The sequence below is a fragment of the Lipophrys pholis genome (genome assembly GCF_963383615.2).
Source record: "Lipophrys pholis genome assembly, chromosome: 16".
NCBI classification, from domain to species: Eukaryota; Metazoa; Chordata; class Actinopteri; order Blenniiformes; family Blenniidae; genus Lipophrys; species Lipophrys pholis.
Window position 1 is genome coordinate 24,972,908 of NC_137634.1, and position 12,839 is coordinate 24,985,746.

At 42.0% G+C, this 12,839-nt stretch overlaps 1 protein-coding gene across 1 annotated transcript in view; it reads right to left on the reverse strand.

The window, feature by feature from the left end:
- The window catches only part of klf8 (Kruppel like factor 8), a 71,096-nt gene extending 58,270 nt beyond the window's left edge, over positions 1-12,826 (reverse strand). The window contains exon 1 of the mRNA XM_080484105.1: positions 12,507-12,826. Within this exon, the coding sequence (XP_080340231.1) occupies positions 12,507-12,533 (27 nt within the window). The 5' untranslated portion in view covers positions 12,534-12,826. The remainder of the gene's footprint in view (positions 1-12,506) is intronic.
- Between the last annotated feature and the right edge of the window lie 13 nt (positions 12,827-12,839).

Here is a 12,839-nt window from a genome sequence, read left to right on the forward strand (position 1 = left end):
ACCACCACCAGAACATCCCCATCACCAGAACATCACCATCACCAGAACATCATCACCACCAGAACATCACCACCACCAGAACATCCCCATTACCAGAACATCACCATCACCATCACATCACCACCACCAGAAAATCACCACCACCAGAACATCACCAGAACATCACCATCACCAGAACATCACCACCACCAAAACAGTTGAAAATACAGCCTTTTAGAAACGCTGCGACTGGACATGCACACAACTGTTGACACACATCACTTGAAACGTTGTGGTGTAAACGGGGCTTTAGTTTCCACCAGCAGCATTTCAAAAGTGAAATAGTTTTCTGACTTTGTTGATTTGGGTTATTGATTTTTGTGCTTCTGACTTCTGCAGTGGGAAAACAGAGAATGAAGTGAAATACTACTTTGCACACAGTGTTATTTTGTTTTGAAAAGGCCTGGGTTTACAAGGCATTTTGTGTGGCAGCTTCCTGTCGGGGTTGCTGTTGTCTGTGTGAATAATGGATGAACTGTCCATGGAGGCGCTCCAGGTGGAAACACGAGCGTCGTGTTGAATGACCGTGAATCCCTCTGCTGTCTGTGACTCTTTGAGCTGCACCTGATGTTAATTAAGCCTTTTTAAATGTTAAAATCTAATATAATAAGTGCCATTAAATTCCCCCTCGAATCCTCCATTCATAGATGCTGATCTTTTTACATGTTTCAGAAAGTTTTCTTCTCTCTGTTCACACTGGGGCATTCTTAAGTGAACACGGAACATTTTTGTACGATTTTGGGAGTCTGTTTACACAACAACAGTAGTCAAAGCCACAGAAAACACACTTTTTAAAAAAAAAAAACTCTACTACTGTGCATGTGCACTGTGGCTGGAGTAACAGTACTTCTGCACATGCTCAGTAGCTGGACAATCAAAACAATGTTTCCTCCGTCGTGTCAGGACTCCCAACGGGTTAAGAAACGCAACTTTCCAAAAATGCTCTGACTTTGCCTTTGTCCATGGAAATGGGGAAGAAAAGCAACTTTTCGAAAATGCTCCAAAATGCTCCATCGAAATGAGTTAAAAACGCAACTTTCCTAAATGCTCTGGCTTCGTCTCCTTGGAAATGGAGAAAAACGCATGACTTCGTCTCTGTGGAAACGAGGAAAATTGCAACTTTCCCGAAAAAGCTCTGACTCCCGTTTCCATGGAAACGGGGGGAAAACGCAACTTTCAAAAAATACAATGACTTTGTCTCTGTGGAAACAGGGAAAATGCAACAGTTCTGAAGTGCTGCTACTTCACATGCACACCACGTCCAATGTTACTAGTAGTTGTGCACATGCTCAGTAGAGACATCATTGTGTCTGCTGCACGTGTGTGTTGTTCCATTACATAAACAAACCGAAGCGCCAACTTGTGGCCCGACATGCTAACTCGGTTCTATCCTCAGTGTTTTGCCGTTTACGTATAAACAGACATCGTGATCAAAAAGTTGCCGTGGAAATACCAACTTTTTCTGAAACGAAAACACAAAAAACAGACATTTTCACTTACAACGTGGCTTGAGACAAACCTATTGTTTTCACAACGTGTCACTTTGGACTGATTTGCCTTCAGTATTATTTTTTGGGGGGCAGATTTTCCTCGCGTGTCTTTGTTCTCTCCAGCTTCTCCACCTCAGACAATCACATCCACATCACGAGTCGGCACTTGGAGCTCCGTCAGACCGGCTGTCTTGCAGGTTGTCTTGCAGAGCACGAACCCTCATACTGGCCTATCGAAGCAGTCGAGGAAGACGTTTTGAGTCTGCTTCAGGTGCTTTTACATCTCGATCATTTACTTAATTGTTCTTTGTTATGTTTTATTTAAAACGTTTGTCATCAACTCTGGAAGCGTGGCAGCAGAGATCCTGGGTCTCATGACCACATCTGCCTTCGTGTTAGATGGAAACTAGACTTTACCTATAGAGCCTATACCGCTTTACCGGTGTCAGCCGACTTCACATGATCGGTCACATTCAAACACACACTCACACCAATGGCGGTTCCCACTGGGAGCGCCTTGATGGGGATGCAAACGTCCATCTAGGAGATGACCAGCTGAGCCACAGACACCTCACTAAGAAGGATGGATGGACAGATGCTCCTCTATTACTGTAAAGATATTGACATATTCCTGTTATCTTCAGCTGTAAATGAAGTTGATTCAGGTTTGTACCATTTATCTCAAAGTATTATTCCCTTCAAGAACGCAGATGGATTTCAGGTTCCCTGGCAATCTTTGGTCCAAAACCCCCTTGAAGCGGCGCCATTCATCCAAGCGTCGCTCCTTCAAGGGTTTCAAAGCTAGATTGGTGCATATCAAAGAAAACTTTACTAAGACACTCAAAAGGATCAAGAACACATCTGGAAACTGGTCAAAGGCTTGTGTTTTTATACACTGGTGAAATTGTCGACCAGCATAATCTGGGTAATCTCAGAGAAACGAACCACCACTATAATCCTTCTGACATTCCTCACCAGGTATTTGTGTATCGTTTGCCTTTTCAGTTCTTTGTGATGATTCGGCCTCTCTGTGCAGCTTCGTTTGGCTCTGTATTGGAATTCGTACTGGTGTGACATATACCTCCCTTCTGCTCTCCTGACTACCTGCTTCTCACTATTCTCAGTGATTCGGCGACTGGACGACCCGGCCTGAACGCCACCCGCCAGCAGTGACACTTATGATGACGCACCCGCTCTATTCCTCACATGGCAACTTCATACCGCCCTCTCATTTAGCTCTTTTTGTCACACACACACACACACACACACACATACACGCACACACGTATGCAGAAGCAGCCAATCGGCGTCCTCGCCGGTACCCCACTCAAAGTGAGCAAAACGAGACAAAACACCCAGCGTCTCGGCGCCGTCGCCCACCCCGCCGTGGAGGAACTGGAGCTTATTGTACTGCTGCACACACTGTAAATGACTCTGAATAAGAGCATCGCATAAAATGGGAAATGGAAAAGTGCAGTGAGCCGGTGAGCTCCGATACCTCCTCACCACCTGGAAAACACTTAGCGGGTGCTTATTAGTGCGCCCTCAGCTCAGCCAGCGGAGCGTGAACCTCCTAATCTCCGGGTCACAGGTGCCTTTAAATTGCAAATGCGCCCCTGGATGCTTTGACATCATTACAAAGAATTGATTTATGACATTCAAACTCATGCCAAGCCCATTTTTTTTCCTGTGGTCAGGTGTAAATCACTTTCTGTTAAGTATGACCTCGCCTACTTCTAACTCTGCCCATGAAAAGTGCGCCGGGGTCACATTCGCAGGCCAAAAAAGGTTTTCCCCTAATAGAAACGATGGGTCGTTGAACATCTGGCTGCAAACCGCAGGTTCTACACACTTGATAAACAAAGCAATTCCTCTTCAAATAACTCTCCAAACATTTAAAAAGAAAACACTCTGAGGTGCAGTAATGGCTGATCGAATTACTGCAGTATTCGTACGTCTCACTGCTCAACTGTTTTTAAACCGCCGACGGTCTGCTTCAAACTTTAAACCAGCCGTGCTGCGGCGCCACCTGGGAGACACACCTTTGAACGGTCAATGCAAAACATTTGAACAATAATTGCGGCCATTTAGGGGAAGTGGAGTCTAACGTGTGTGTGAGTGGGTGCACCAACGTCACCTTTTTCCACAGAGGAAACAGGAAGTCCTTTTCTGGCATTCATGTTTGAGAATTCAAAAATCACAAACAATCTGCGCATCCATTCATTTTCACGATCCACTGTTACTCGCACACCGAACATGGACAAATCACAAAATGGTCCATTTAAAGACGCAAATTAACCTTTTTTTTTTTTTTTTAAATGAATGTGGATTTCTCAGGGAGAACATGCAAACTACAGCTATGGCGCAAACTACCATCAATCATGGTTTTTGGGAAAAAAAGTGTCTGATTGATATGGCTACCGGTTGCCATGGCAACCATTTCCAACAGCGCCCAGAATTACTGTTATTCCTTAAAACAAGTAAAACAAAAACACAAACTGTTCAGTCAGCCTCAAAGATACTTACATATTTTAAATCGTCATAGTCTTGAATGTGCCAGACATATACTGTACACACACACACACACACACACACACACACACACACACACACACACACACACACACACACACACACACACACACACACACACACACACACACACACACACACACACACACACACACACACACTCAAGTTATGAGTTCCACCCTCCCCCGTCCTCCGCCTCTCATTGGTTTGGTCTGTGCTGCCGCTGACTGACAGTCGTGGACTAAATCTATAATTTTCTTACTAATAATAAACCCTGGAAGCACTTTAGCCTATGAAATACACAAAATGATCCACTTGTGTAGAAACTGAACTACAGATGAAGTGTCCTGCAACGTTCATAGTGATTTATTAGTGGAGCCCAACGTGTTCATTCACCGCTTCAATAATAACCCGAGACCTTTCACGTTATAATGCCGCAGAATCAAACATTGTTCCACTTCACACAGTTTAAAACAGCTATTGTGGATTCAGCCTGCATTTAATTCAAGCTTGACACATCATCACTTCATCTTCCAATTTAAATCTTTGAGTTAATTTCACCTCTTTTTATTATGTATGCCATGTTTATATAAAACTATATCTCATTATTCGAAAAAAACATTTTGAATTCTATTTACTTAGGTTCAGAGGTAAAAGAGTTGCAAACCGAGGTCCCCTTCACACGGCAACTTTTCAAATGACATCGTTTTTGTGTTTTTGTTTCAGAAAAGCTTCATTTTTAGTCGGAAAACTTCACAAATAATCACCGCGATAACGATTAATTTGACCCGCAAATAGAGTTAGAAACATTTCCAGTAATTTCCAGGTAATTATGTTAAAGTAGGAATGTCCCGATCACACTTTTTTGCCCCCGATACCGATCTGATTTTTCAGAATTGAGTATCGGCCGATACCGATACTTTCCCGATCCGATACTCACATTGCTATTGCAAATATACTCAATAGTCTATTTTTGGAGCAACTTAGATGTCTGAAGCTAAAAGCACTATTGGCAGAAGCTTTGTTTAGCTAGAGATTCTTGTAAAACGCACTTATTGAATCACAATTCTTCTCAGAATGACTTAAGAACTTATTTAAACTTTATTCAGTCATAACAACAAAAAACCAATTACACTCTGCAGTATTGTAGCTCTTATTTATGTTAACTTAAACAACTTCACCTGGATTTTGAGGCAAATAAATCACTATGAACACGGCTCAACACAAGGCTTCAGGGCATGTAGTACACATGCCACACCTTTAGGGGCGCTGTGACACAACAGACCACATAGAAATTTAGAAGTAGACTCCTGCACAAAAACACATAAACCACTATTTATCAGTCTAGTTTTATAGGTCTATGGCCCCGCTCCGCCTGCATCTAGTCTTTGCAGCTGGAACGGAGCTTGTAGTCGCTGATTGTTGTGGTTATTAGGTGACGTTGCGAACGTCAGTTTACGGCAGGTCACAAACGGGGCTCGCTTTATGGCAGCTGACGTGAAAAAGGTTGTTTGTTTTTTTTTGTTTGTTTGTTTTTTTAAGATCGGCGGGGTGATCAGCTGGATTTGCCGATCCCCGATCACTCACAGATCACTAATATCGGCCCCGATCCGATATCTACCGATCGGATCGGGACATCCCTATGTGAAAGGAAACCAAAGTTATGAGATGTTAAAATGAGGTGAAATCGACCAGAAGGGTTCAAACTGCAAAGTGAATGAAAGTAAAGCTCATTTGAATAATGTTTCCACACAAGATGATACGTCCGCTGGCTTCACATCACTATTTAGTTAAAAATCAACCCTGAATCATGTCGACAGAGTTTATGTTCAAAACCTTCATAGAAAATAAAGGTACAGTGATGTTTTATTGCTTTCTGCTATGCTCCTCTAAACATATCGAGTGGCTTCTCCCAACATTGACAATTCCATGAATCTGTCATTTCTGGAGCAGCTGGTGGATCCTGGGTGTCCTGAAATGAACTCCTGCCTCAGAAAAATCCAACAGATCGAGTCACAAAACTGCCTCGATTTCCCAAATGTTTACAACACATTACAGTGGCCTTAACAGCATTTAATCCCCCATCAAAGAAACGCTTTTAATCCGACACAGCTGCAGCAACTACCTGAATATCCTGCGCTAAGATTAATAACAGCTGTGTCAATAAGCGATTTGTGCTCTGGATTATTTAGACATCAAACAAACAGAAAACCTGTTTCCTGCTGCATGAAACTCAATTAAAAACAATTAAATAACAACAACAATAATAATAATAATAATAATAATAATAATAATAATAATAATAAAAGTTTATGTATATCATGTATTATATCTGATAGTTCTTTTAATTTGGTGTTTATTTTAACATTTCTTTAATTCCATAACTTTTTTATTGATTCCAATCTTCATCATTTGTGCAGCATACCGTTGGGAAAGTTCTTTATAATTATCTATTTTTTTGCAATGAATCAACTCATTCATTTAGTTCATGGTTCATTTCATTTGATTTTATTATTTTATTAGTTGTCTCGAATATGTTGTCGTAAATCAATTTTCTAAAATACTGGAGAAAAATTGATTTGTTAGTTTTTATATTTTATTAGTTTTTATGGATTCCATTCATATTTTGTGAAGCAAACTGCTAATTTTATAGTTCCAGGGTTTTTCTGTAACATACTGAATTAATTCATGTAGTTCTTCATTTCATTTCATTTTAATATTTCATTACTTTTATCGATCCCTGTTTGAAAGATGCTCCCCAAAGTAGATCATTGTAATAATTTATTTACATTTTTTTATTTTTCAATGATTTCTCTTGCAGTTTTCCACCAAATATTAAATTAACGAGCAGCTTGAAGAATATAACATAACGTGGCATCTTCCCGTCACCCACTGGTGGTGTCATACCGTCCAGGAGTGGACAGTAACTAAGTATTTGTCTTTACATTTAAGGGATGAAAGTAAAACGAAATCCTCAAGTAAACCGCTGACACCTGAAATACGAACATCTAAACTTTCTTCTTCCTCCTTAAATTCTTCAGCCAAATCCTGATTTTAACCTTTCGTGTGTGTGTGTGTGTGTGTGTGTGTGTGTGTGTGTGTGTGTGTGTGTGTGTGTGTGTGTGTGTGTGTGTGTGTGTGTGTGTGTGTGTGTGTGTGTGTGTGTGTGTGTTGAATATAGTTAATGATTAGAGGTTGCCACATCCTCTTCCTCTTCCTCCTCCTCCTCCTCCTCCTCCTCTTCCTCTTCCTCTCAGAGTCAGACTTTGTATTCAGGTCCGTTTTACTGGGGAACGTACGACGAGTCGCCGCTCGCGCGTCAAACACTCAGACACCCCGGAGCATGCTCAGTGAGTCACTAATAACGGATAACTGCACCTTTCACTGATTCAACTGTAATTGGGAGGAAATTGATTTTGTTTCTTCTTTTAACCCTCCCTTGTGTCATAAGCAGGTCAAAGGTCACGATAGAACCACAAAGTCAAGCGGAACAAAAAAGTCTCCTCACACTTTGTGGCGTAAACCTTTTATCCCGACTGTTGCTTTTGTGAAACGTGGAATTTTTGCATTTTAAGAAAATGTTGTCTGAATGTCTGAAAATGTAGTTTTCCTGTAGGGCCACTAGTGGGTGCTGTTTTTATGTAATACATCCATCTACGTATGCACACGGACAGCAGTATGCCGTAAACAATAAAAGCTTCTTTAAACCGTCTTTCTTCATCATTTCAGTCGACTCAGCATCTGTGTGAGAAACTAAACGTTCTCCACGTCATCCAGATGATGGTGGAGTAAATAGTCTAGAAGAGCTGTTAAATTCAAAAGTGAACAGCAGACACACCACATTTATTGTTGTGAATGAACTATTGGCTAAAGAACTATTTACCAAGCCGTGGTACAGCGCTTCAGAAAAGTTGCGTTGCTATGGAGACGGAGTTGGAGCGTTTTCAAAAAGTCCCACCTTGGAGGCAATTCTTGCAAAATTGCGTTTTCGCCGTTTGCTCCGAACACCGTTGTCGTAAACAGACACCCCAAACAAAACAAAGGTTTTCTGTTTCCACTTGGAAATATTGTCGTGGAACCCGGGGCCTCAGTCAGACTGGGAACTTCCCACTGGGAATCTGGAGTTACTCCACATGGCGGCAGAGAAATGGACTTCCTGTTAGTAGCCACAGAGCTTCAAAGCAACTGTTACGAATAATAAAAATATGAACAAAATAAACAACTCGTTAACCACATTTCATCTCATGCTGACAGCAGCAATAAAACAAAGCCCCTGGAAGGTGGGAACTGGGACTTTCCCAGTGCAGCATTCGCCGAGTCCTACAGGAAGCGGCAGTGATAACGTTTTACATTCTGCGGTTACAACTCTGAAAGTGACCGGGTCAAACAGCACGAGGGGAAAGTGCTTCTTCTTCTTCTTCTTCTGCAGTCACAAGGCCTCAGACATCCAGCGGCTTCCACCGGAGCTCAAAGACCCTCATTGACTGCCGCAGTCACATGTTTGCCCCCGAGTCCAAGCCGCTTCAAGCTTTCACTTCTTTTCTAACAGGACACGGCCTTATCGCCGCGAACGCCATAGTTTTTGCTAATAATGCGTCATAATTGCTTTATAAATTCGGAAAAGACCACAGATAAGGGAGAGGATTTATGAGAAGTGGCTTTGTGACGAAGTAAAAGAATGCCAAAGTTCAAAACAAGGCGACTAATTTATATCATATGAATAGAACACGTTGATAATGTGCAGTGTATTGTTGTTCTCCTGGTTTTATATGCTGCATTTCAGTTATATTCGTCATTTCTAAGAGCTTACCACTCATTTCTATTACTTCTGTTCTTTAGTTTGACAGTAGGTCATTAGGCTGGTGGAAATATGTTACAGCAGCAACATTTAATTCAAACATGTGGGCACATAATCCAGTCATCAGCCGACACTATGAATGCAACTATAACCTATAAATGATTTCAATCCTTGGAATAATCTTTTCACTTTAATGAGAATAACACACATTTTCATGCCATCTCTACTTTTAATTTGAGCTTGTCGACACACACTTTTAGTTACACAAACTGGGAAATTCAGGCAAAAGCTGCGGATCTGCAACGTCACTCGTTAAATCTCTTTCTGCTCGCTTTGTTTTCACTTTAAATGATAAGATGCGGAGTGGAACTTGTGAGGGAAAGAAAGTGTTTTCCGTGACGAAGAAAACTAAGAATCGTGGGCTAAAAAGCCGAGGAACAAATTCACAGAAGGTCAGAGAACGGCTTCATCAGGTTTATCAATACTGGCACAATAAATGTGAAGTCATTATATTATTCCTCTTATTTTGACAGGTAGTTGCTTTACGGCAGCTTGGGGAAATGGTACAGCATATTTCCCAGACACACTTTTTCTTTAGTCGTTTTGCCGGTCATGTGAGTTGTTTTAAGAAGCAATTTACATATATATCAAAATATAGAGGTACGTGCCTTTTGTGACCACTAGATGTCACTGTATGACAACAGAATCCTGCTACTGTGAAACTATAAAGACTCATTTCGGGCTAAAAGCTGAATTCACAGAAGGTTCTGGAAACGTGAGGCTGGACGAGAATTATATAAAGATAATAAACTATAGAAATGTTTGTGAAACTCAGGTGCTGCTTATAGTCCAGACAACACGCTAACTCTATGACATTAATGGTTTTTCACTTTAAAATCACCGCGCTTTCTCGACTTTTAGACTCAAGTTTGAGGAGAAGCATCTGCACCGTGTTTGCTCCTCTCTATTTTTATTTATTTTTTCTGTTCTGCAGCCTCCACCAGCAGACCTTCAGCAGCAGAACAGTTTGTTCACTTTGTCGTTTCAGTCAGTTTTCCTCCATTTCTGTGTGTCTGCTTTCTGCCTCGTTGCCACCGTGACGTGACGTCGATATGATGTAGTGAGATGGCCTGCAGAACGTGAAAACGGCGCATGAAAACATTCAGATTACTGCGGATCCATCGGCCTTTTGCAGTGTAAATATTGTGAACATTGACGACATCGATCCAACTTGGGTCCCTTTCTCGCGCTCTGCGGGTCTGTTTACCCGACAACGGTGCTCTGAGCCACTGAAACCGCAACTTTTTAAAAATGCTCCGACTTCGTCTCCATGGAAACGGGGGGGGGGGGAATGCAACTTCTCTGACACAACGCCAGCACGTATGTGCACCACAGTCAAAGTAAGTAGTTCTTCTGCTTCTTCAAAAACAACTAAAGCGCCAACTCGCGGCCTGACAAGCTGACTTCAGCGTTTTCAGTGTTTCTGTCGTTTCCATGGAAACGGACATCCTTCTCAAAACGTCGCTGTGTAAACATGAAATTTTTCTGAAAATCTAATAACTCTGCACTATTATTTGAATCATTTTGTAAACATCGACAATGCTATTTGGCAACATGAAAAAGATTAAGAAAACCAATAATCTGAATATTCTGAATTACCCTGATGCAGCAGGCATGTTTCTAAGCTGTGGAAGGAAACCAGGAAACCCACAAAGATACACAAAAAAGACGTGAAGATGCACCACTTTCAGACCAAACTGTGCACTGCCTAAATAAACAAACAGCTCTCACACAGCTATTTCTTTGTGTTACACTTAAATTATTGCTCTGCAAAGTCTATCAGGATCAACTTAATGGATGTATAACACATCTCCTACAGTTTGAGTCTCAAGCTTCTAATATATGAGTAGCTTCATAAACTTTGAATTAAAAGTGTGTGGGTTGTTTTGGTTAGTTTTTTTATGAAAAAGTAATCTGAGAGCATGCATGTGAATATGTTTCACCTTTTTCTCATCGTATATCCAACATAACAATAAATCCAGGTTCTAACAGGATCGGCTGGCCACGCTCTCTCCGGGGTCAAAGTGCACCGACGAATGTGAAACCTGGAAGTTACACCAAACTGTAACGCGGACCCAGAGGTTCCACCGCCGTCGGCTCTGTATGAAGCCACAACTTTAACTGACTTTTGGAGCACGCTGCCACTAAAACTGACAGAGGCAGCAGAGAGCAGCAGGGGGTCTGAACCCCCCCCCCAAGATGTGGAGCTGCAGCTCTTCAGACCCTCTGGAGTGTCTCCCTGCAGCTTCCTGTCCACATAAACAGGCTCTTCTCACTTTTAAAGCTCATATCTCACACACTGAGATCACAAAATGCTTCTGCTCAATAACAACAATGGTTCGATGGTTTGTTACTTAAAATACACAGCGCACCCTGACATGTCAACAACCAAAGGTCATGCTGGGAGTTTGGATGAAAAGAAAAAAACTGAAACTGCAAAAACGTCTAAACAAGCTAAATCAGCTAAAACTGCCCACAAGACTAAAAGTCAACCTGCATTAAAACGGCCTCAAAGCAGCATCAAAAGGCCTTAAATGCTAAAACTTGTTAAAACACTAAAACAGTTCAAATAAAGTTAAAACGACTAAATTCTCTAAATCTAATTGAAACTGTTAAGTAAGATAATAAAATATTCACTGTCCCAAGTTGTAGTTTATAATATCCAGAAATACAATAAAAACTTCAAGTTTGGCAAATACATCAAAACTTTATAAGTTTAAAAGCAGTGTTAGCTGTATTATAAAACACGGTTTTTTTTTGGTTTGTTTGTTTGTTTTTTATCCAGAAGTATTGAATTGTTGACAAATTGGTTAAAATGTGAGTTTTTTGGTGCTGAAGGTCGCAGAAATATCTGCTTTCCGAGCCATTTAGGGGAAAAGGAACATTTTAAATCTGTGTTATCTGTATTGTGAAACATGTTTGTTGGATCCAGATTAAATAATTTGCTCGTAAATTGGTTAAAATATTTGTTTTGGTGCTGAAGGTTGCAGCAATATCTGTTTTTAGAGCCTATTTGGAGGGGGGAAACAGGACAAAAGCTTTAATATCTATATTTCGACACATGTTTTTGGATCCAGACCAACTGGAAAGTTCTTTAAAATGTATGTTTTGGTGCTAAATGTTGCAGAAATATTTGTACAGTCCCTGTTTGGCTTGAAAAAGGTGCTGCTGGCCCTTTAAAAGCTAAGATGGTGTCCTGCAGGCTGCAGTTGTTGCCTTCCGTTTCCTTCCTGCCTCTCACAGATCACACGGCATTCACAATTGAACCTGAACTAAGCCCAGAGGAGAAAGGCAGACAGACGCACAGGAGGGTTCCGGACTGTTCCTCAGTGAAGTGACCGATGACAACCCTCCAAACTGACGCCTGGTGCGTTATTGCGCGCTCCCTGCACAATAACGCACTTTGTTCCGCGCAGCCTTGCGCGCACTGACATTTATATGTGGAGCTGACATTGTCAGTGTGCAAGGCCCCCCCCCACCACCACCACCACCACACACACACACACACACACACACACACACAGGTGGAGGCTTCCCCTTTTCACCCCCGTCCTCCGAGCAGGGCAAAGCCAATAACGTGCACTTACTTTCTTATTACGGCTCTCCGTGTGCATCTCGGTGCCGGAGCGGTGCGGCGGCGGAGGGGTGGAGCAGGAGGACAAGGAGGGGGTCGGCCGGGGCTTTGGGTGTAGACTGTCAGGGAGAGAGGTGGGCTGTGAAAAGGGGGGCTCGTTTTCCACCTTTAACTGTAATTTTTGGGGGATATAGGTACACGATCCCTGCCCTCTTCCAGCTTTTCAGTTCATATCCGCTGCGTCGAAGGATCCCTGCGCTCCCCCCAAAAAAACCAGCCAGTCTCTGTGTGCCTCTCCCTCTCTCTCTGTCGGCGTGTTGTTGCCGTGTACTCAAGGGCTGGGCTC